The sequence below is a fragment of the Hemitrygon akajei genome, chromosome 3 (assembly GCF_048418815.1).
Source record: "Hemitrygon akajei chromosome 3, sHemAka1.3, whole genome shotgun sequence".
In the NCBI taxonomy this organism is placed as follows: Eukaryota; Metazoa; Chordata; class Chondrichthyes; order Myliobatiformes; family Dasyatidae; genus Hemitrygon; species Hemitrygon akajei.
Window position 1 is genome coordinate 162,821,360 of NC_133126.1, and position 25,458 is coordinate 162,846,817.

The 25,458-nt window shown below is 41.9% G+C and overlaps 1 protein-coding gene across 5 annotated transcripts in view; it reads left to right on the top strand.

The window, feature by feature from the left end:
- Positions 1-23,735, top strand: part of b3gnt7 (UDP-GlcNAc:betaGal beta-1,3-N-acetylglucosaminyltransferase 7) — a 36,858-nt gene extending 13,123 nt beyond the window's left edge. For 3 of the 5 annotated variants that reach the window (XM_073041202.1, XM_073041200.1, XM_073041201.1), the window contains exon 2: positions 20,187-23,735. In XM_073041202.1, coding sequence (XP_072897303.1) covers positions 20,192-21,397 — 1,206 coding nt within the window. In that variant the 5' untranslated portion in view covers positions 20,187-20,191 and the 3' untranslated portion in view covers positions 21,398-23,735. Of the gene's footprint in view, positions 1-17,466; positions 19,805-20,186 lie in introns of all 5 variants that reach the window. The other 2 variants (XM_073041199.1, XM_073041198.1) reach the window with 1 other exon arrangement.
- Positions 23,736-25,458: the final 1,723 nt, after the last annotated feature.

Below are 25,458 nucleotides of genomic sequence, written 5' to 3' on the forward strand. Positions count from 1 at the left end.
TGTCCTATGGACTCGGACCCCAAGATCCCTCTGATCCTCCACACTGCCAAGAGTCTTACTATTAATACTATATTCTGCCATCATATTTGACCTCCCAAAATGAACCACCTCACACTTATCTGGGTTGAACTCCATCTGCCAATTCTCAGCCCAGTTTTGTATTCTATCGATGCCCCACTGTAACCTCTGACAGCCCTCCACATTATCCAAATCACCCCCAACTTTTGTGTCATTGGCAATTTTATAACCCATCCCTCCACTTCTTCATCCAGGTCATTTATAAAAACCATGAAGAGAAGGTGTCCCAGAACAGATCCCTGAGGCACACCACTGGTGACTGACCTCCATGCAGAATATGACCCATCTACAACCTCTGTTTGCCTTCTGTGGGCAAGCCAATTCTGGAACCACAAAGCAAGGTCCCCTTGGATTCTATGCCTCCTTACTTTCTCATTAAGCTTTGCATGGGGTACCTTATTAAATGCCTTGTTGAAATCCATATACACTACATCTAATGCTCTACCTTGATCAATGTGTTTAGTCACGTTCTCAAAAAATTCAATCAGGTTTGTAAGGCACGACCTGCTTTTGACAAAGCTATGCTGACTATTCCTAATCATATCATGCCTCTCCAAATGTTCATAAATCCTGCCTGTCAGGATCTTCTCCATCAACTTACCAGCCACTGAAGTAAGACTCACTGTTCTATAATTCTTCAGGCACACACTTTGATGTTAGCCATGAGAAGATGCCATGTCCTGGGTGATGGGAGTCCTTAATGATGGTTGCCACCATCTTGAGGCATTGCATTTTGAAGATGCCCTTGCTGCGGGGTAGGCTAGTGCCCATTATGAAGCTGGCCGAGTTTACAACTTTCTGCATCTTTGCAGTGGCCCATTCATTCCAGATGGTGATATAGCCAGTTAGAAAGCTTTCCATGGCAAGAGTCTTTGGTGACATACCAAGCCTCCTCAAACTCCTCATGAAATATAGCCACTGTTGTGCCTTCTCTGTAATTGCATCAACATGTTGGGCCGAGGATAGATCTTCAGAGATGCTGACACCCAGAAACTTGAAACTGCTCAATGTTTCCACTGCTGACCCCTTGATGAGAATTGGAACATGTTCCCTTGACTTCCCCTTCCTGAAGCCCACAGTCAATTCCTTGGTCTTACTGACATTGAGTGCAAGGCTGTTGCTGTAACACCACTCAACCAGCTGATTTATCTCGGACCTGTAAGGTTCCTATTCACCATCTGAAATTCTGCCAGCAGTAGTTTTGTCAACAGCAGATTTATAGATAGCATTTGAACTGTGCCTAGCCGCAAAGTCGCAGGTGTAGGCTGTTGATAAGATGCCTTATAACAGGCATATCAGCAATGATGAAACATGGTTAGGTTACAGGCAAAGGCCATCCTGATGACTGGCTGATTTTTGGATTTGAAGGTGAACAATAGGATTCTTAAGATTCTTAACATTTAGTATCAGGGGTCATTATTTAAAAAAACAATTAATGGCTCAAAACAAATGGATGAAGGTAGAGCAGTGGATGTGGTGTATATGGATTTTAGTGAAGTGTTTGAAAAGGTTTCCCCATAGAAGGTTCATCCAGAAAGTCAAGAGGCACAGGAACCTGGTGGCGTGGGATCCATGGAGACCTCACAGCATAGATTCAGAATTGGCTAGCACACAGAAGGCAGAGGGTAGTAATAGTTGAGCATATTCTCCCTGGAGGCCAGTGACCAGTGGTGTTTCACAAGGATCTGTTGTAGGATCTCTGCTCTTGGCAATTTTATTTTAAATAAATTACTTGGATGAGGATGTGGAAAGGTGGGTTAGTAAGTTTACAGATGATCCAAAGGTTGTTGTCATGGACTACAGTGGAGACATAGACAGGTTGCAGAGTGAGCTGAGGAAACAGATGGCGTATAATCCAGAAAAGTGTAAAGTGATGCACTTTGGAAGCTTGAACTTGAAGGCAGAGTACAGGGTTAATGGCAGGATTCTTAAGTGTGGAGGCTGAGGGATTATTTTGGGGTACAAGTCCACAAGTCAAAGTTCCTAGACAAGTTGATAGGGTGGTTAAGAAGGTGCATGGTGTTGGCTTTCATTAGTCATGGGATTGAGTTCAAGAGCTGTGAGTTAAAATTGAGGCTCCATAAAACTCAAGTTAGACCACCTGGAGTATTATGTTCAGTTCTAATTGCCTCATTATAGAAAGGGTGTGGAAGCTTTAGAGAAGTTGCAGATGAGGTTGTTGCTTGGATTAGAGAGTCTGTCTTATGAAGAAAGTTTGAGTGAGCTAGGACTTTTCTCTTTGGTGTGAAGAAGGCTCAGAGGTGACTTGATGGAGATGTACAAGATTATAAGAGGCATAGGTAGAGTGGACAGTCAGCACCTTTTCCCCAGGGTGAAAATGACCAATACCAGCGGACATCCTTTTAAGGTGAGTGGAGGAAAGTTTAGGGAAGATGTTAAGGATTTGTGCACAGTGGCAAATTCCTGGAATGCACTCCCAAGGTGGTAGTAGAGGCTGGTGTATTAGGGATAGTTAAGAGGCTCTTAGATTTGCACATGGATGAAAGAAAAATAGAGCACCTCCACCTCCATTTAGGGCCCCAAACAGTCCTTCCAGGTGAAGCAACACCTCACCTGCAAATCTGCTGGGGTCATCTATTGGGGGACCTCTTCGTTGAGTACTGCCGCACCATCCACCATAAGTGGGACTTCCCAGCGACCAAACTTTTTAATTCCAACTCCCATTCCCATTCCAAATGACAATCCATGGCCTCTTCGTGTACCAAGATGAGGCCACTCTCAGGAGGAGGAGCAAAACCTTATATTCTGTCTGAGCACCCTCCAACCTGATGGAATGTATATCGATTTCTCCTTCTGGTGAACAAATTTTCCCTGCCCCTCTATTCGCTACTCTGACCTTTCACTTCTTCTGTCTTGCCTATTACTTCCCCCCGGGTCCTCTCCTTACTTTTCTCCAGTTGTCCACTCTCTTCTCCAGCCCTTGACCTTTCCCATCCACCTATCACCTTCTGGCAGGCCTCTTTTCCCCTTCCCCCTACTTTTTTATCCTGGTATCTTCCTTTATCCTTCTTTCTCAGTCCTGAAGAAGGGTCTCAGCCTGAAATGTTGACCGTTTACTCTTTTCCATAGATGCTACCTGACCTGCTGATTTTCTCTAAGCATTTTGTGTGTGTTGCTCTGGAGAGGTATGAGCCGTGTAGGAGGGAAGGGTTAAATTAATATATAGGTCAGCACATCGTGGGCAGTATTCTGCTGTACTGTCATTTAGGACAGTACATTCAGGTCTACATTTGAGGCTGACACAAATTCCGTTGAGTGTCATGAATTATGAAGTGAAGTTGCAGGCAAAATTAGTGAGGTGATGGAATTACTTTATAAGGCAGTACAGATATGGATATGATGATTCATAAGGAAATGTGGAGGAGGAAAGAGATTGTTGCAGGATGTAAACTTGCTGGTGAAGTCAGTATTTAGACGATGCACCTTTGGCAGCAATTACAGCTTTGAGTCCAGTCCTGCTGAACAGTCTCTGCCGAAACAACAACTATACTCTTTTCCATAGAAGCTGCATGGCCTACTGAGCTCCGCCAGCATTTTGTGTGTGATGCTTGAGTCTGTGTGGATAGGCCTTTGCACATCTGGACACTGCAATTTTTCCCCATTCTTCTTTACAAAACTGCTCAAGCTCTGTCAGATTGCATGGGGATCATGAGTGAACAGCCCTTTTCAAATCCAGCCACAAATATTCAATTAGATTGAGGTCTGGACTCTGACTTTGCCACTCCAGGACATTAACTTTGTTGGTCTCAAGCCATTCCTCTGTAGCTTTGGCTTTATGTTTAGGGTCATTGTTTTGCTAGAAAACAAAATCTTCTCCCAAGTTGCAGTTCTGTTGCAGACTGCATCAGGATTTCCCTGTATTTTGCTGCATTCATTTTGCCCTCTACCTTCACAAGCCCTCCAGGGCCTGCTGCAGTGAAGCATCTCCACAGCATGATGCAGCCACCGTCACATTTCATGGTAGGGAGGGTGTGTTTTTAATGATGTGCAGTTTTTGGCTTATCGTCTGATGGCCAAAAAGCTCAATTTTGGTTCAATCAGACCATAGAACCTTCTTCCTGCTGACTTCACAGTCTCCCACTTGCCTTCTGACTAACTCTAGCCAAGATTTCATGTGTGTTTTTTTTTCCAACAGAGGTTTTCTCTTTGCCACACTTCCATAAAGTTGCAACTGGTGAAGCACCAGGGCAACAATTGCTGTACGCGCAGTCTCTCCCATCTCAGCCACTGAAGCTTGTAACCCCTCCAGAGTTGTCATGGGTCTCTTGGTGGCCTCCCTCACTAGTTCTCTTCTTGCACAGTCATTTTTTGTTGATTGAGTTAACTCTACTCCAAGGGGAATTCAGTGACTTGGAAATGTTCTTGTATCCATCTCCTGCTTTTCAATAACCTTTTCATGGAGGTGTTTGGAGTGTTTTTTTGTCTTCATGGTGTAGTTATTTCCCGGATACTGACTCACCAGCAGTTGGAGCTTGCAGATACAGGTGTATTTTCACTACAATCAATTGAAATGCCTTGACTGCATTTAGGTGATCTCCATTTAACTAATTATATGATTTCTGAAACCAATTGGCTGCATCAGTGATTATTTGGTGTTTCATATTAAAGGAGGTGAACACTTATGCAATCAACTACTTTGTGTTTTACATTTGTAATTAATTTTGATCACTTTTAGAGATCTGTTTCACTTTAACACGAAAGAATCATTTTCTGTTGATCAGTATCAATAAAAAGCCAGATTAAATCCACTGTGATTCAATGTAGTAAAACAATAAAACGTGAAACATGATAAAACATGAAAACTTACGGGGGGGGGGGAGTGAATACTTTTATAGAAACTGTACACAATTCTTGGCTTTATCAACAAAGGTATGGATTATAAAAGCATGGAACTTATAATGAACTTTTGTAAAACATAGGTCTGTCCTTAACAGGAGTATTTGTGTTCAATTGTGTTCATCACATTATAGGAAGAATGTGAAGGCGCTAGAGAAGGTCCAGGACTGCAGTTTCTAGGATTGGTTAGAGAAACAGGGTCTGTTTTGTATAGCAAAGGCTGAAGGAGGATTTGATGGATGTAAACAAAACAAATAGGAGCCAGTAGAGTGGACAGTGACAGGTTGTTTCCACTCGTGGAAGGGTGGTGACTGAAAAGTCATGGGGATCAAGTAGCATTGATGTTGTACAGTACAGGAACGAACCCTTTGGATGTACTCTGAATTACTCTTGTGGGCATATGAACAAATTTTGAGACAAAACTATGCCAGCAATAAAATAAGATACAGTGGACAGGAAATGTGCAAATGTGAGATCTTAAGTTTTAGACAATCTCGAGTATTATTCTATTAATATATTTAATTATTTATAATTATATTTAATTATTAATATATTAATCACAACAACCAAATACTGTATATTCTTTCGTATATCATTTCAGTTCCCGAATGCCATCAATATCTGATCTTGCATTTGGCTTTGCCAGAATGGGTAGAATGTTCTCTTAATCTGATCAGGTGTGATCTGTGAAAATACACCATCTGAATGATTGGGAAGGGATTTTTCTTGAGATGCCCCTGGACATTGATGTCCTAATCTTCTTACTGCTCAGACCTCCAGCAATGGAAAGACCATAGGTTCTGTTTTCAAGCTAAAGTTGGAAAGTTTCTCTGAATCCCAGCTTCACAGAAGCTCTCCTTGAGATGAGGAATCATGTGGACTCCTTGAGATGAGGAATCATGTGGACTCATGTGGCCAATCAAGTTTCAGGGGACAGGTGTGGAGCTGTTTTCATAAAAGAGTTAGCCATCTAATGTGGGCAGCAGTTCTGAGTCTGAAGAGTGTAGTGTCTTGTCGTGAATGCAAGCAAGCTGAACAGAAGAAATGGTGACCTGTGCAGCCAGAACTGATCACGGTTATTTCTGGAGCTGTTTTTAATTGTGGCAAGCTGAAAGCACTATTCATCAAAGCCTCAGAGTGTACCACCCATTCAGTTTCTCAACCACAATTGCTTTGGCCTTTAGATAGCTGATGATTTGGTCTTACTCAGGTGTATGCCTTGAAGCATTTACAGGAAAAGAGTCAGGATGAATTGATATCATTATTCAGAGTTTGCTGAACTGTGTTGCTGTTGTTAGGGTGTCTCATACTTGCAGGTGTTTACTTGTTGAAAGTTTAGTGAGGGAATCTGATCGTCAGAACCACATTCAGGTTTAATATCAGTGGCATACGTCATGCAGTTTGTTTTGTAGCAGCAGTACATAACAATAACATCTATAAATTACAATGGGAAGTATATATGTGGCTAAAAATAAGTTAAATAAGTAGTACTCATGGGTTCATTGTTCATGGTGCAGAAGGTAAAGAGGGAGAAGAGGGGAGCAGTAGTGAGAGGGGACTCACTAGTCAGGGGAACAGACAGGAGATTCTGTGGATGTGAACAGGACACTCAGATGGTATGTTGCCTCGGAAGTGCCAGGATCAGGAACTTTTTGGATCACATCCACAGCATTTTGGAGGAGGAGGGAGAGCAGCCAGATGTCTTGGTATATATTGGTACCAATGACATCGGAAGGAAACTCAAAGAAGTCCTGAAGAGAGAATTTAGAGAGCTAGGCAGAAAACTGAGAAGCAGAACCTCCAGCATATTAATTTCTGGATTGCTATGTGTGCCATGTGCCAGTGAGGGTAGAAACAGGATGATTTGGCAGATAAATGTGTGGCTGAGAAGCTGGTGCAGGGGGCAGAGCTTCAGGCTCTTGGATCATTGGGATTTCTTCTGGGGAAGGTATGACCTGTACAAAAGGGATGGGTTGCACCTGAAACTGAGGGGGATTAATATTCTTGAGGCCAGGTTTGTTAGACCTGTTGGGGAGGATTTAAACTAATTTGGCAGGGGGATGGAAACCAGAATGAAGGGACTCAGGATAGGATAGATGGTAAAAAAGCAAAGATAGTGTGCAGTCAGACTGTCAAGAAGATCAGGCAGATGGTAGGTCAAAATTGCTTTCAGCAGGGTGAGTGTCAGTGCATTAGAGATACAGAATCAAAAAGGGTAGCAAATACAGCACTCAAAGTGTTATATCTCAATGCACAGAGTATAAGAAATAAGGTGGGTGATCTTGTTACACTTTGACAGATGGTCGGATTGTTGTTGTGGCCATCACTGAATCGTCGCTGAAGGATGGTTGTAGTTGGGAGCTAAATGTCCAAGGTTACACATTGTATCGGAGGGATAGGAAGGTAGGCAGAGAGGCTGATGTGGCTCTGCTGGTAAAGAATGGCATCAAATCAGTAGAAAGATGTGACATAGGATTGGAAGATGTTGAATCTTTGTGGGTTGAGTTTAGAAACTGCAAGGGTAAAAGGACCCTGATAGCAGGTCTGATAACATGCCTCCAAACAGTAGCTGGGATGTGGACTAAAGATTACAATGGGAAACAGAAAAGGCATGTCAAAAGGGCAGTATTATGATAGTCATGGAAGATTTTAACATGCAGGTCAATTGGGAAAATGAGGTTGGTAATGGATCTTAAGACAGTGAATTTGTTGAATGCCTACAAGATGGCTTTTTAGAGCAGTTTGTTGTTGAGCGTACTAGGGGATCAGCTATACTGGATTGGGTGTTATCTAATGAACCAGAGGCCATTAGGGAGCTTAAGGTAAAGGAACCCTTAAGAGTCGGTGATCATAATATTAAGTTCAACTTGAAATTTGATAGAGAGAAAGTCTGATGTAGCAGTATTTCAGTGGAGTAAAGGAAATTACAGTGGTATGAGAGAGGAGTTGGCCAAAGTAAATTGGAAGGAGATGCTGGCAGGGATGACAGCAGAGCAGCAATGGCTTGCGTTTCTGGGGAAAATGAGGAAGGTGCAGGATAGATGTATTCCAAAAGAAAAGAAATACTCAAATGGCAAAATAGTACAATGGTGGCAAGGGAAGTCAAAGCTAAAGTCAAAGAGAGGGCATACAACAAAACAAGAATCAGATAAAGGATTGGAAGCTTTTAAAAATCTACAGAAAGCAACAAAAGGAATCATTAGGAGGGAAAAGATGAAATATGAAAGCAAGCCAATAAACAATCTCAAGGAGGAAAATGCTCTTACAAGTATATAAAAAATAAAAGAGAGATGAGAGTAGATATAGGACCACTAGAAAATGAGGCCAGAGAAAGAATAATGGGGGACAAGGAGATGGCAGAGTAACTGAATGAGTATTTTGTGTCAGTCTTCACTGTGAAAGACACTAGCAGTGTGCTAGGTGTTGGAGAGTATAAGGGAAGAGAAATGAGTGTAGTTACTATTACAAGGGAGAAGATGCTCAAAAAGCTTAACGACCAAAGGGTGGGTAAAGCACTAGGGCCAGATGAGCTACACCTTAGGGTTCTGAAAGAGATAGAGATTGTGGCGGCATTAGTAATGATCTTTCAAGAATCATTGGACTCTGGCATGGTTCCAGAGGACTAGAAAATTGCAAATGCCACTTCACTCTTTAAGAAAGGTGGGAGGCAGCAGAAAGGAAATTATAGACAAGTTGATCTGACCTCAGTGGCTGGGAAGATGTTAGAGTCAATTGTTAAAGATGAGGTTATGGAATAGTTGTTGATACAGGACAAGATAGGACAAATTCAACATGGCTTCCTTAAGGGAAAATCTTGCGTGATGAACTTCTTGGAATTCTTTGAGGAAATTACAAGTAGGATAGATAAAGGGGATGCAGTGGATTACAAGTGTTGGGGACAAGTTAAGAAGGACAAACAGATTAGGAGAATGGGCGAAAAAGTGGCAAATGAAATACAAAGTTGGAAAATGCATGGTCATTCACTTTAGTAGTAGAAATAAATGTGCGGGCGGACTATTTTCTAAATGGGGAGGAAATCCAAAAATCTGAGATGCAAAGGGACTTGGGAGTCCTTGTGCAGAACATCCTTAAGGTTAACTTGCAGGTTAAGTCATTGGTGAGGAAGGCAAATGCAATGTTAACATTTATTTCAAGAGGTCTGGAATCCAAGAGCAGGGATGTGATGCCGTGACTTTATAAGGCACTGGTGAGGCCTCACCTTGAGTATTGTGAACAGTTTGGGGTTTCTTATCATAGAAAAGACATGCTAGCATTGGAGAAGGTCCAGAGGAAGTTAAAAAGGATGATTCCAGGAATGAAAGGGTTATCATATGAGGAGCATTTGGCTCTGGGCCTTTATTCACCGGAATGTAGAAGGATGAGGGGGGAATCTCATTGAAACCTTTCAAATGTTCAAAGGCCTAGACAGAGTAGATGTGGAAAGGATGTTTTCCCATGTTGGGGGAAGTCTAGGACAAGAGAGCACCAGCTTTAGGATACAGGAGCACCCATTTAAAACAGAAATGTCTTTATCCAGAGGGTGGTGAATTTGTGGAATTTGTTGCCACATGCAGCCGTGGAGGACAGGTTGTTGGGTGTATTTGAGGCAGAGCTCGATGGGTTCTTGATTGGCCATGGCATCACAGGTTACGGGGAGAAGGCCAGGGAGTGGGGCTGAGGAGGGGAGAAAAGGATCAGGCATGATTGAATGGTGGAGCAGTCTCAATAGGCTAAATGGCCTAATTCTGCTCCCTTGTCATATGGTCTCATTCAGAAATCTGATGGTGGAGGGCAAGAAGCTGTTCCTGAAATGCTGAATATGTGTTTCTTCAGGCTCCTGTACTTCTTCCTTGATGGTAGTAATGAGAAGAGAGCATGTCTGGGTGATGAAGGTCCGTAATGATGGTTGCTGCCTTTTTGAGACGTTGCCTTTTGAAAGTCTCCTGGATGCTGGGGAGGCTAGTGCCCATGATGGAGCTGGCTGTGTTTATGACTTTCTGCATTCTTTTCTGATCCTGTGCAGTGGCCCTCCATACCAGCCAGTGATACAACCGATTAGAAAGCTCTCCACAGTGCATCTGTAGAATTTTGCCAGAGTCTTTGGTGAGATGCTGTATCAATTCTTTTCAAAGCTCGTTACAAACTTACATTTTATACTTCCTGACAGTATGTAAGTTTACTATTTTGGTTTGGCTTGTGGCTTCCCTTTGAACTTAAAGTTGTACAGCACAGAAATAAGCTGAACTTCACCATGCTGAACAACTTCCTGAGTTAGTCCCATTTGCCTATGTGTATCCCATTTCCCTACTGACTGGTTCCTATCAGTAGTTCCTATCCATCTACTTGTCCAAATATCTTCTAAATGTGTAATTATGCCTACCTCTACCTCTTTCTCTGGAGCTCATTTCATATACCCACCCTCTGTGTGGAAAATCTTTAAATCTTCTTCCTGTCAAATTAAACCTATGCCCTCTAGTTTTAGGCTCCCTACCCTGAGGGGAGGGTTATAGTAGGGGAAACAGAAATCGGAGGCTGTCTACACCGTCTAAGTCCCTCATAACTTTATAAACCTCATAAGGCCGCTCCTTACCTTCCTGCACTCCACGGAAAGGAGTCCTAGCCTATCCAGTATAATTTTGATATAATTTGTGTCCTCCAGTTCGGGCAAAATCCTTGTAAATCTTTACTGCAGCCTCTCTAGCTTAGTCACATCCTTCTTATAGCATAGTGAGCAGGACTGCATGCTCTTCTTTGGTTACAGTATGTTCTAACTACCATTTTCTCCCAACTCTTGTACTGAATGTCATGGTTGGTGAAGGATTCTATGGAGGTAATCTTCACCACCCTGTCTAACCATGCTACTAACTTCAGTGAATTATGAACTTGTATCTCAGGGTCTTCCTCTGTTCAGCAACTCTTCCAAGGGCCCTGCCATTACTGTGTATGTCCTGCCCTGATCAAACCTCCAAAATGTATCACTTCACTCTTATGAAAGTTAAATTTCACTTCCCCAGATGATCCCTATGCTGCTGTAACATTTAGGTGTAGTTAAGGAAACCTGCATGCACCCAAGCAGTGTAAGTTCCCATAGCTTCACCTGTATCACGGAGGAAGTAAATAGAGAACTTTCTGATGAAGGAGGTGAGGGGACTGTATGTAGGATGGGAGTGCAAAGGGAATGAGTATCCCTGCTGAAAAGGCTCAGATGGGGCCAATAAACTGGAAATTACGACAGCGATGGAGGGTGTTGTAGGGAAAAGGATACAGAGGGCTAATAATAGTACATAGGGGTGTGGATGTTGTGCTCATGTGGTAACAGGGAACCGCAGACAAAGCCCAGAAAGGGTGACATAGAATGCAGAAGTGATGACACCCAAGTTTCCGGAACTTCACAAATTGTGTTGTAGCGTGCATCCAATGTTGTATTTAAAATTGGATTTGCTATTCGACATGTGGATAATCATTTTGCTCTGTAGTCAGGACTTAGTCTGCAACATAATTAAGTCTTCCTGTAGCTACCATTCTGCTATCAAAATGTAGTTTTATTGGTAATGCTGTCAACTGAGAATGTGAAAACTGTACCAAATTCATGCTCAGGTAGATCAGCTTTGACTGGTCTCCTGGTGTACAGCAGTGTTTTTTAAAGTAAATCACCCATTACTTTAAACACCAACTCCTTGTGGCCTCTCAGTTTGCTCCTACAGTGTGGTGGAAGGCATCAAAACTGTCATAGACTAAGTGGAGGGACAAGAACAAGCTGAAGTATAGATATACCAGGCCATTCCTGCTTGTAGATCATGCCAGGAGCCTGACTTTGGCTGTGTGTGGGACATGAGACAGCAGGCTGTGATGGGAAGATCGACAGAAGAAATTAGGTCAGTGCTTGTCAGGGAGACAATGGCCTGATGTTCAGAAATGGGGTCACAATCAAGAGGACCAGACTACGTAACAGCTTCTTCCCCCAAGCCATCAGACTCCTCAATACCCAGAGTCTGGACTGACACCAACTTACTGTGCCCATTGTCTTGTTTATTATTTATTGTAATGCCTGCACTGTTTTGTGCACTTTATGCGGTCCTGGGTAGGTCTGTAGTCTAGTGTAGTTTTTTTCTGTGTTGTTTTTACGTAGTTCAGTCTAGTTTTTGTATTGTTTCATGTAGCACCATGGTCCTGAAAAATGTTGTCTCATTTTTATTGTATACTGTACCAGCAGTTATGGTTGAAATGACAATAAAAAGTGACTTGACTTGGTGAGGATTTTTCAGAGAGCTGGGGCTTGGAGGTCAACGGCAACAGTACTGTTCTCATCAATGCTATATAATTAGTGGGCTGGAACTATTTACAAAGGCTTGGCAACATGGGTGACAACACACACAAAATGCTGGTGGAACACAGCAGGCCAGGCAGCATCTACAAGGAGAAGCACTGTCAACGTTTCGGGCCAAGACCCTTCGTCAGGACTAACCGAAAGGAAAGATAGTAAGAGATTTGAAAGTAGTGGGGGGAGGGGAAAATGCGGAATGATAGGAGAAGACCGGAGGGGGTGGGTTGAAGCTAAGAGCTGGAAAGGTAATTGGCGAAAGTGATGCCGAGCTGGAGAAGGGAAAGGATCATGGGATGGGAGGCCTCGGGAGAAAGAAGTGGGGGGGGGGGGGGGTGTAGGGAAGCACCAGAGGGAGATGGAGAACAGGCAAACAACTAAATATGTCAGGGATGGGGTAAGAAGGGGAGAAAGGTCATTAACGGAAGTTAGAGAAGTCAATGTTCATGCCATCAGGTTGGAGGCTACCCAGCCAGTATATAAGGTGTTGTTCCTCCAACCTGAGTTTGGATTCATTTTGACAGTAGAGGAGGCCATGGATAGACATATCAGAATGGGAATGGGACGTGGAATTAAAATGTGTGGCCACTGGGAGATCCTGCTTTCTCTGGCGGACTGAGCGTAGGTGTTCAGCGAAACAGTCTCCCAGTCTGCGTCGGGTCTCACCAATATATAAAAGGCCACACCGGGAACACCGGACGCAGTATACCACACCAGCTGACTCACAGGTGAAGTGTCACCTCACCTGGAAGGACTGTCTGGGCCCTGAATGGTGGTGAGGGAGGAAGTGTAAGGGCAGGTGTAGCACTTGTTCCGCTTGCAAGGATAAGTGCCAGGAGGGAGATTGGTGGGACGGGATGGGGGGTACGAGTGGACAAGGGAGTCACGTAGGGAGCGATCCCTGTGGAAAGCAGAAAGGGGGGGAGGGAAAGATGTGCTTGGTAGTGGGATCCCGTTGGAGGTGGCGGAAGTTATGGAGAATTATACGTTGGACCTGGAGGCTGGTGGGGTGGTAGGTGAGGACAAGGGGAACCCTATCCTGAGTGGGGTGGTGGGCGGATGGGGTGAGGGCAGATGTGCGGGAAATGGGAGAGATGCGTTTGAGAGCAGAGTTGATGGTGGAAGAAGGGAAGCCCCTTTGTTTAAAAAAGGACGACATCTCCTTTGTCCTGGAATGAAAAGCCTCATACTGAGAGCAGATGCGGTGGAGACGGAGGAATTGTGAGAAGGGGATAGCATTTTTGCAAGAGACAGGGTGGGAAGAGGAATAGTCCAGGTAGCTGTGAGAGTCTGTAGACTTATAGTAGATATCAGTAGATAAGCCGTCTCCAGAGATGGAGACAGAAAGATCAAGAAAGGGGAGGGAGGTGTCAGAAATAGACCAGATAAATTTGAGGGCAGGGTGAAAGTCGACGAGCTCAGCATGCGTGCAGGAGGCAGCGCCAATGCAGTCGTCGATGTAGTGAAGGAAAAGAGGGGAACGGATACCCGTATAGACTTGGAACATGGACTGTTCCACAAAGCCAACAAAAAGGCAGGCATAACTGGGACCTATACAGGTGCCCATGGCTACACCCTTGGTTTGGAGGAAGTGGGAGGAGCCAAAGGAGAAATTATTGAGAGTAAGAACTAATTCCGCTAGACGGAGGAGAGTGGTGGTAGAGGGGAATTGGTTAGGTCTGGAATCCAAAAAGAAGCGAAGAGCTTCGAGACCATCTCGGTGGGGGATGGTGGTATATAGGGATCCAAACTCAGGTTGGAGGAACACCACCTTATATACCGGCTGGGTAGCCTCCAACCTAATGGCATGAACATTGACTTCTCTAACTTCTGTTAATGCCCCTCCTCCCCTTCTTACCCCATCCTTGACATATTTAGTTGTTTGCCTGTTCTCCATCTCCCTCTGGTGCTTCCCCCCCCCCCCCCCTTTCTTTCTCTCGAGGCCTCCCGTCCCATGATCCTTTTCCTTCTCCAGCTTGGTATCACTTTCACCAATCACATTGCCATCTCTTAGCTTCATCCCACCCCCTCCGGTCTTCTCCTGTCATTTTGCATTTCCCCCTCCCCCCACTACTTTCAAATCTCTTACTATCTTTCCTTTCGGTTAGTCCTGACGCAGGGTCTTGGCCCGAAACGTCGACAGTGCTTCTCCTTATAGATGCTGCCTGGCCTGCTGTGTTCTACCAGCATCTTGTGTGTGTTGTTGTTTGAATTTCCAGCATCTGCAGATTTCCTCGTGTTTGCAACATGGGTGAGTTGTTAATTGGCTTTGTTTTATCCTGGAAGATGGACTTCCACACCTGATGGGAAAACAAGCAGGTTCCATGCAGCTTGATACTCATTTACTGCGTTGTAAATCTGAGCATCAAGGAACTGCCGCAAGGTCTGTTTAAATTTACTTTTTACAGTTTGCTTAAAGAGAGTAACTATTGTTGGAATATCTAACACTGATGATTTCAGGTGTAGCAACGGCCATTGCCTTGTCTCTGTGGGATTTCTAGCACATCACCTTAAAATTCCTGTCAGTTGTTATTTGAGCTGTCCTGTTGGCGCTACAGTGAGATTTCTTCATGTCTGGGTCAAAAGACTCTCTTTCCCTCTCTCCATGGACATGCAAATTCCAGCCTTTTGGATACTCCTGCAGATCCAATATGAATGACTGAATTGAATCTATCTCCACTCCATTCCAGGCTCTGAATACTCACTGCGTGAAACTTTTGGTTCTATTTCCAGTCTCTTTCTTTCTGGAACTCCCTTTCTTCTTAGGCTTTCTGTCACCGGTAGGAGTTTCTCTGTATTTACCCTGACTGGGGCCTTCCAGCAGTTCTATCTCATCTCCTTGCAACCCCCTCTGTTCCAAGGAAAACAACTACAAATTTCTCCATCCTATTTACTAAACTGCCTGAAGACCCTGAAACATTCTTGATAAATGTCTGCTGCGCCTGCATTCCAATTGTGATTGAACCAGGGTTTTATTAAGACCATAAGACAAAGGAGCAGAAGTTGGCCATTCAGCCCATCGAGCTCATCATACCACTATAACTCTTGTATTCAATGCCTCTGTTTGGAAAGAATAGAATCCCACAAGCTATTTCAACCTTCACCAGTTTCAATTAGCTATGCACACAAAACCAAGGTCTGTTCTTGCATCCTTTTTAGAATTACATTGTCTAGTTTGCATTGTTTCTTCTCATGTGTCCAATTAACAAACAGAACATTTTGTACTTCAATACAATACATTAGTTTTAATTTGCTGCCTATTCCAGGCACCTGTTTCTATCTTGTTGCAACCTACTGCCATCCTTTTCCATGTTAAATACACTTCCTGGTCTTATCATCAAAACATTTGGAAATTACACCCCATATAACCAAGTCCAAGTCATCAACAAAGAAGGGTAGTGCTCCTGGGGGAGCTTCATTGTTCATTTACAAGCAAGTGTTTACCACAAGTGTTTCAAAGTAGCAAATTGAAACAGGAGTAAGCATTGGCCACTCAAGCCTATTCCACCATTCAAAAAAGTCATAGTTGATCTTCTTGTATTTTCAACTATCTTCCCCATGTACCACGGTAACTTTACCCACTTAGTGGAAACTTCCTGCCTTCACAAATTAAAGTTCCTGTTGATTAATTTTTCTTTATCTTCAATCATGATGGCAAGCCTATAATTTAGCATTTTAGGAAATAATCTTTGGATAGTCATTCATACCATATCAGTTACATTTCCCTTACATTTCTTCATCAAGATATTGCCCAGTTAGTTGGACATTATTTTCCTTTTGACAAATGAATGCTGGCTTGAGAGGGTGCAGAGCAGATTTAGCAGGATGCTGCCTAGACTAAAAGGCATGTCTTATGAAGATAGAACGAGTGAATCTGCAGATGCTGGAAATAAATTTAAAAAAACGCAAAATGCTGGCAGAACTCAGCGGGCCAGACAGCATCTATGGGAGGAGGTAGTGACGACGTTTCAGGCCAAAACCCTTCGGCCTGAAACGTCATCACTACCTCCTCCCACAGATGCTGTCTGGTCTTATGAAGATAGGTTGAGTGAGCTGGAGCTTTTCTCTTTGGAATGAATGAGGATGAAAGGTGATCTGAAAGAGTTGTACAAGAGATAGATAGCCAGAAACTTTTTCCCAGGGTAGAAATGACTCATATAGTATAGATGGGGATGGCAGAAGTAAGTTCTTTACACAGAGTGGGGCTTCAATAAACACTCAATCAGGGATGGTGGTAGAGGCAGATGCTTTGGGGCATTTATGAAAATCTTAGGCACACAGTTAATAGAAAAATAGAGAACATTTAGGAGGGAAGGATTAGATTGATATTAGAGTAGGTTAAAAGGTCAGCACAATATTGTGGTTGAAGGGTTTATACTGTGCTTTAATGTTCTATGTTCAAATATGCAGCGTGATAATTCTTCCTTTGCTGAGGAAGTAGTATCTTTTCTTGGTAACAGTTGTTGTCGAGTACTTGGTAAGGAAGCCACTTTCTTAATCAGATTTTCTTCTGGTCTCTGATTGGTGGCAGATTCATGCAGCAGATAACTCAGTCATCCAGATTTGATCTTAACTTCGGGGACCATCTGTGTAAAGTTTGCATGCTCTCACTGGTTTCCAGGATGTGCTGGGAGGTTAATTGTCTGTGGTAGATACTACTCCAAGTAAGTGACAAAAAGGAATCAAAGGGGAATTGATAGAAATGTAAAACGTGGAGAACAGTAATGGGCCAATCTGCCTTTTGGGTCCCAGCAATTGTTCAACATGACTGATCATGCATTTTGGTATCCTAACAATATGTATTTTATCTCTAGGGCATTAAGAAATGCTTCTACCTTACTGAGTATATTTAAAGGTGTGTCCTTCACTAACTACTATATCAGAGAATTCCACTTGTCTGAATGAAGAAATTTCTGCTGTCTCTTTTCTGAGTATTTTATCCTGAACCCAAGGCTGTGACCCTGGGTTCTGGATTCAGAGTATCCTTCCTGTATCTACTCTGTCATAATTATTCACATTAAGTTACATCTCCATTCTGTTATTCACTAAACTTTTCTAAATTAGTAACCTCATTGCATCCTCCTCAAGCTCAACACACCCTCTTAGCTTTGTGTCATTTGCAAACTTAACTGTTAGATTTATTGTTAACTATTACAAATCCTGATGACGGGTCTCAGCCCTAAACATTGACTCTTTATTCCTTTCCATAGACGCTGCCTGACCTGCTGAATTCTTCCAGCATTTTGTATGTGTTACTTTGAATTTCTATCATCTTCAGAATCTCTTGTGTTACATTTATCTCCATTGGTTGATACATGGGGCCTGGGCACTCATCTCTGTGACATTTGGTCACTGTCTGAATCCTGGACAAAGATCGATTTATTCCTGGACAAAGATTCATTTTTTTCCTCTTTTGGCAGCGACCTAAAGAAATAAGGTGAGAGGGAACGGGACTGATGTGATAGTTTCTCAGTGTAGACTTGACGGGGATGAATGTTGTCAAATGATGCTGTATACATGAGATGTGGGAACTGATAACTGTCCAACTACTCATATGTACATGTCTGCCCAACTACGTACAGCCATACAAGCAAGCATTTGGGACACAGCTGGGTTGAATTTGTGGGATGCTGTGGGGCCACAGGCACCTTCTGCATGTGGGAGCTGTGTTCACAGCTGCTGTTCTGACTTGCAAACTGCCTGGCTTAAGAAGACAGGACAGGGCCAGAACCCTGCTATAACCTGGGGCAGAACTGCACATGGAGAATATTTTTAGATTTCCTTTTTCTTTTGTGCTCACTTTGATCTAAATTTTTTTGGTCCTTCTGGATTTGTCTGTTATCAGCCTGACTCTCACATTAAAAACCCTGTGTCTTTTGCCTTTCCATTCTACTCTATTTCACTCTCAGATGGAAATGTTTTAACCATACCCTGTGGAACTTAATCGTGGTTGTTTACAGAGTAAATATCTCTGGGCATTCAGTAACCAAGGGAGTGATCTGAGCTGTAGTGTCTGATTTACTCCAGCCGCTGTTTGTTCGGACTGTTAATGTCCATTTGTAATGTAACGCTTCCACCGAAACTATTCGTCACTGCTGTCTCAACGCCAACAGTGAGAGTACAGCCCTTTAGTCATTAATAAATATACTGAATAGCTCAGCTCCCAACTCTAATAAAGAGATTTAAAGATTAGCTATATATGTCATGTTCTGTTCCGGTGTGCTCTGTAAGGAGTTTATATGTTCTCCCGGTGACTGCATGGGTTTCCTCTGGGTGCTCTGGTTTCCTCCCACAGTCCAAAGACATACTGGTTAGTAGGTTAACAGGTCATTGTAAATTGCCCCATTATTAGGTTAGGGTTAATTAGTTGGGCCAGAATGGCCTGTTCCAATCTGTATCGCTGAATAAAATTTAATAGTCTAGATACATAAGAAGGGTAGGGGAAATTAAGACAGCACTCGGAAAGACTAGTAGAGATAAAGATCTCCCTTTTTTATCGCCACTCTCCTTGCCAAGCTTGGATTTCACTTTACCCTGGCCAGATGTTTCAGCTGAATGAGGAGTGAGTGCAGTCACGCCTGGGATATTTTATGCTGTTCTGATTCCCGTTCCACAGGAAGGGCAATTAAGCTAGAGAGGTAGAGAAATATTCAGAAAAGTGTTGCTGGGGCTATAGGGTTTGAGTTATAAGGAGGGAGTGGAAAGGCTGGCACTGATTTTTCTGGGGTGGAACAGGCTGAGGGGTGCTCTTGTAGTGGTTTATAGAATCACAGGGGCAGAGATAGGGCAGATGGTCATGGTTATCTGCCCGGTAGTAAAGTCTAAATCTAGAGGGCATGGGTTTAAGGTGAGGGGGCAAAGATATAAAGAGGACCTAAGGGACAAGTCTCTCTAGCAGAGGGTGTTGAATATATGGAATAAGCTACCAGAGGAAATTTAGGTGGGTTCATTGATAGGAAAGGTTGAAAAGGATGTAAGCCAAACAGGCAAATAGTGCTAGCTCAGGATGGCATTTCTGTTTGACATGGATGAGTTGGGCCCAAGGATATGTTTCAGTGTTTAGAAATCTATGACACCGATGGGCCTATTTTCCCATTGTAAAAGGCCTTTTACAAACTGATTCTTTTAATCTTAATGGTCCATATGCTTTTCAATAGCAATAATGATCATGTAACCACTTTAAACTGTCGTCCCCAGGATACTTGCTACAGTGACTTGGCCTATTTCCCAAGAGTAAGTCCATCAATGTTACAATTTGATAAATTATTTATTGTTTTACTTACCCTGGACCACGTGCTTCTTTAAACTGCTCAAGATCCTGTTAATGTAAAGCTGTGCACACATCCTCAGCGAGCAAGTGGAACTGGGCACTAAGGGATGGGCTGCTGACTGCAATGATATTGCAAACGGGAGACATGTATCAGCATCAACAATCCTGCTGTGAAGCTACCCAACCAGCACTGACAGCTTTACCCCTGACTGGAATACGAAATAAGACAATCATTCTTGCCCTTGATAGAAACAGTAGCCAAACTGGTGTGAGAGCAGGTGAGGACATGACCAATGTAGTTATGCTACCAAAACAAGGTTTGTAGATTCAACTGAGAGTTCAAATCCAATGTGAATAATTTGTTATTTTTAAAAATTCATTTGTTTTGTACTTGGGATAAAAAGACATGGATTTGCTGATATTTGTCAGTAAATGTATAAGCAACTAGCTTGACCTTCGGTGTGAAATGTTAATTATTGCCATACATGTACTTGCCTCTTTCAAAAAATTAGAATATTAAGTGGTGTGTGGGTAAAGAAAGGAATCCCTTTATATTTATACAGAATGACTAACTGTTCTGAGATTGTTGATTGAAAGTAGTTATTTAACTGAATTATCTATATAATCACTGAATTCATGTTTCTGTTTCATCACTGTTAGTGAAGATGTACTTTAGGGGGAAGAAACAACTAAAGGTTTGCTTTATCATCTCCTTTGTGCTTGTGGCATTGGCTGTGCTGCAGAAAAACAGCAACACAAACCAGGAGTCGCAGAGCGTCTTCCAGAAGTCCAGCTCCCCACGGGGCAGACTGGTTGTCAATTTTTTGAACTTCTTCACGCTGATGGACGACTTCTTGAGTCCAAGTAAAACAGAGACAACTGCCACAGAGCCAAAATCAGTAACAAGAAGGGAAACCAAACAATGGGATGTAACAGCCATCAACTGTACTCCCAGCAACATCACTCGCACTGAGTGGTTGAATGGCTTGGAACCAAACTTCGAACAGTTCTTACGATACAGACACTGCAGGTATTTTCCAATGATTCTCAATCATCCTGAGAAATGCAGCAGCAACATCTATCTTTTGATCATTGTTAAATCCATCATAACACAGTATGATCGAAGAGAAGTGATCAGGAAAACATGGGGCAAAGAAATGGAGCTGGATGGGAAGCAAATTAAAACATTGTTTCTTTTGGGCACTTCGTCCATTGAAAATGAAAGGTTGCATCATCAAAAGCTCTTGGAATATGAAAACATAATTTATAAGGATATTCTACAATGGGACTTTATGGACACTTTCTTCAATCTCACCTTAAAAGAGGTTAATTTTCTCAAATGGTTTTCTACTTACTGTGAGAATGTTGAGTATATATTTAAAGGAGATGATGATGTGTTTGTGAGCACAAAGAATGTTCTTGAGTTTCTTCATGCACCCAACTTTCAGAATCTTTTCGTAGGTGATGTATTGTACAAGGCAAAGCCAATTAGAAAGAAGGAAAATAAATATTACATACCTGAAGGATTATACAATAAAACTTACTATCCACCGTATGTAGGAGGCGGTGGATTTTTGATGGCTGGTTCACTGGCAAGGAGATTACATAAAGTGTCAGAAAGTTTAGAGCTGTACCCAATTGATGATGTTTTCTTGGGGATGTGCCTAGAACTGTTGGGAATAACTCCTATACATCACTGTGGCTTTAAGACCTTTGGACTTGTGAAGAACAAAAACAGTAAGATGAATAAAGAGCCTTGCTTTTACAAAAGCATGTTGGTGGTGCACAAACTTCTGCCAACAGAGCTTCTAGAAATGTGGAAATTAGTTCATAGCAGCATTAGTTGTTCGAAGAAAATGAAAGTACTGTAGGTATGTCATTAGAGCCATTCTGGAGTTGGGTGTAACTTGTAATGTGAAAGCAAAATCTTGTGATATTCGATAAAGAAGAATGTACATTTAACTTATTTTTCCATCAACAATCTCAATTTTTAATCTTTTTTCACCTGAATCTTTGACTTGTTATATAGAATTAAAATGGTTCCAAGTGGATTTGTATTTATGTATTATTCATTGCCTAAAAATGGAATGATAGAAAATGTAACATTTTCATGAAAATATGTAGAGCTATAATTTTTGAGAACTTAATTTCACAATAATGAAAAAAACAATTAGAGTATATCTGAATATTGGCAGCACACCCCTGTTTCTATGATTACTGCTCAGATCTCTTTGATCATGTTAAATGTGGATACCATTGTAGTTGGAGTAGTGACTGTGTTTATAAAACAAAACTTATTTTTCTCAACAAAGCTACTCTCTGCAGAGGCTCTATGCAAGTTTCCCTCTCAGCTTTAAGTCTATTCTTCATACATTAGAGGGAATGAAATTCTGTAATAATTCATTTTTGGTCTTGTATTTTTAATACCCCACACACCATTTGTGTTTTGTCTCCTAAAACACTTATGTAAAAAACAGTTTCTTCTGTAACACAAGCATGAATCGAGTTTGATTGGACCTTTAAAGTGTGTACCTACACGATGGCATGATCTGAGTTTCTCTAAAGAAGTTCTCTTCATAAAACAGTCATTACAATTTAGGTCAGTGGGTACGGTGCAAATCTGTCTCTGGAACCTTGAAAAGGATTAATACACAAATCCTGGGGGTGTGGGGTGGCGGTGAAGCTTATTTTCTTAGCAAAGTGGTTTCAAACAGAAATTAATCATCTCCATGGTACCAGACTTGCCAGTCAAACTCAGGTCTTCTTAAGCTGGGTGGATTGGCTTGGTTTGGAGTGGCAGCCCTTCCTGACCATGTACCTAGAATATGAAATAGGATTCTTGCCCTTGGCTGAATGCTAGTGGACTTCTTTCTGTGACACATACCAGCTCAGCAAACCTTTTCAGAATTCTAAGCCAATGCCTGTTAATTTAATGTGCAATATTATGTTAGATGTTCATTTGACTCAATATCTTAAGATGTTGCTTTCTGAAGTGGATTTCCCAAATACTGTCGTAGTTTGATTCAGAAAAGCAGCAGTAACATTGTGACTTGGTCCATAATCTAGAAATGTCAATGGGAGTTCCACTACAAATTTTTTAAAGAAAGTTCTAGGAAATATTTGGAATCAGCAGAGAGCAGTGATAACATGTAGACCCTAGTTTAAGAGTTATAGGGTAGGAAGTCATGACCACTGAGTGAAATGTCCATGATTAGTTCATGCTTGGGAAAAGAAAAATTATGTTGTACCTCATTGGGGCATCATGTACTAACTCTCAAGCATCTGCAGTGATCAATAGTTTAAAGAAATAATTTGGGCAGTTTTATTTCTTTCAACCCTTAAGACATTTTAATTTAAGACTAACATATTTCTGAAATTGTTATTAATACATTCATTTATTATAGTTTGTACATTTCCTGCCTTTGAAATCAATAGGAGAATATCCCCGTCTCTCACTGAACATGGTACAGATTTCTGTTGTGAGTGTAGGCCACGAAAGTAGCATATAGAGCAAACTTCCTTGCTCATGTGGAACTCCATAAAGAGTCAGATGATGAAGTGCAACCTATAGCCCAGTGTTAAAGTAATTGTCAGTTTCTAGTTTTCTGTTTTTGTTTCTGTGTGCTGTGGGAATCCTGAAGCTGCTGTTAATCCTAACTAAGTCTCGAATATATTTTGCAATAGGATCAAAATATGGCAGATTGATTTAATTGCAAATTTTGCGATAGTGGGAGAACTTCATCCCTTATTAATCACTTGTTATTTTAAAACTGTTTTCAAGTTTATACATTAATTCATTAAACCTTTTACGCAATTGAATGAACTGTGATTTCCCCAAGAACCCAACAAAATTATGCTGTCCATTTCAAGCCACTGAGAGATTTCTTGCCTCCCCTTCCTCAGAACCCAATAAGTGACCTACTTCTTACTTTTATTTCCAGTGGTTACTGATGTGGTGTATTGTCAATAATTTCTAGAAAGCTCCTATGCACCAGATCCATTGCATTTCCCGTCCAGAACCATCATTTTATCAAAGAATTTGGTCCAGTTTGTTGATCTTCAGTTCCAGTATCGGAGAGGTCACTGCTGTAGGGCAGATTCTATATTGCAATATCTTCCTTGATTGTTGAGTCTACAATCTACTGCAAGAGCTGCGGGGGGTGGGGGGAGTGGTGCTTCATGTATGGAATCACTGAAAAAAAATGTTAACTCGAGTTTTGAGAAAGTTCATAATTTGTTGAGCTCTGAAATTAAAACTCATTGGAAAATTTTGTAAATGGTAATGTCTGATTCTGAAGTATAGCAGGACAATTATGTTTCAATTCGTGCATGGAACTGTTTCATTAACTTAAAAATGGTTACTGGCAAAGTTTGCATGTAAAGTACTTTGCCGTGCAGCTGTGAAAACAATGATGTACTCTGTTTACCTCAAAATTACTGGTAGGTTGACAAACGTTATAAGTGCCAAGCAACTCCTTGGGCTCCATGTCAGGATCCCTGCCCAGATCTTAAGCTGTACAGAATAAAAGTGAATATTAACAGACTTTTTGAAGTTTTGAAAGGATAGCCAGCAACAGAAGGCAAATAGGTCCAATGAAGGATGAGATCACAACAGTGAGTGATATTATTGGCTCAGTAGCCCAAAATATGGAATCACTTTGGGTGCAGATAAGAAACAGTGTAAGAGGTTTCTATAGGACCAGTGCATTGGCCCCCGTAGTGTGGCAATGCAGTAGATCAGATTGTAAACCAAGAAAGAATGGGGTTCTGTAGTAGTTTGGTATTTTAATCAACATTTTGAATGGACAAATTGTATTAGCAAAGTTACTTCACCAAGTGAGTGTGAAGGTGGGGACTGGTTAACCAACAGAAAACACAGTCGGTATAAATTGGTAATTTTTGGATTGACAGGGTGCCCCAGGGATCAGTGCTGGGTCCTCGACTATTAATAATCACTGTTACTGATTTGCATCTCAGGACTAAGTATGCTGTATCCTTTATGTTAATGGTACAAAGGTAGATGGGTTAACAGATGTGAGGAGGACACCAAAGCCAGAAAAGGGGCATCAGCAGGTTAAGTGAGTGGGAAAGATGTACGTATGAAGATGTCTGTTAAATGTTGTTGCTATTTCTGCCTCCACCACCATCTCTAACAGCTCATTCCAGATACCAACTATTCCCTGTGTGAAAAATTACCCCTTGGCTCCCCTTTAAATGTCCTCCCTCTGGACTTACACCTATGCCCACTCGTTTTACACACCCATACCAAGGGAACCAAACTCTGTTTATCCTCCCTGTGCTTCTCATAATTTGTACTGATTAAATGAATTGTAGGATCTGGTGGAAGCACAAAGAGAATTAAACAGGATTAGTGTAGAAAGGTGTTTGATGGTTGCTATGGACTTAATGGGCCAAAGAATAAGTTTCCCTGCAGCATGGCCCTTTGACTCTAACATGAGAGGATCTAATTGAAACATCTAAGCTTCTGGAGGATTGATCGGATGGCCGCTGAAAGGATATTCCTTTAAGTGCGGTGTTGTAGAAATAGAGGGGCTGGTTTCAGAACAAGGGATTTTCTATTTTGGATACTGATGAAGATGAATTTCTTCTCAGATGCTTGAGGCTCTTTGGAATTGTCCACCCCGGAGAGCTGTGGAGGTGGAGTCACTGAATATATTCAGGTGAAGGCTGACAGATACTACAGGATACAAAGGTAGTGGCAGACAGTGGGAAAGTGGTGGTACATCCAGGGTCTTCATCTTATTGAATGACAGAGCATTATGACCAATTTACAGCAAAACCATTTCAGTTATGTATGCCCACAAACCTTAACATCTCTCTCCAGTTCATCCCTTGTGTTTTTATCTGAACTTTATTTCACACATTGGAGGGGGACAAGCAACATTAAAACATTACAAGCAACTAATTTCAT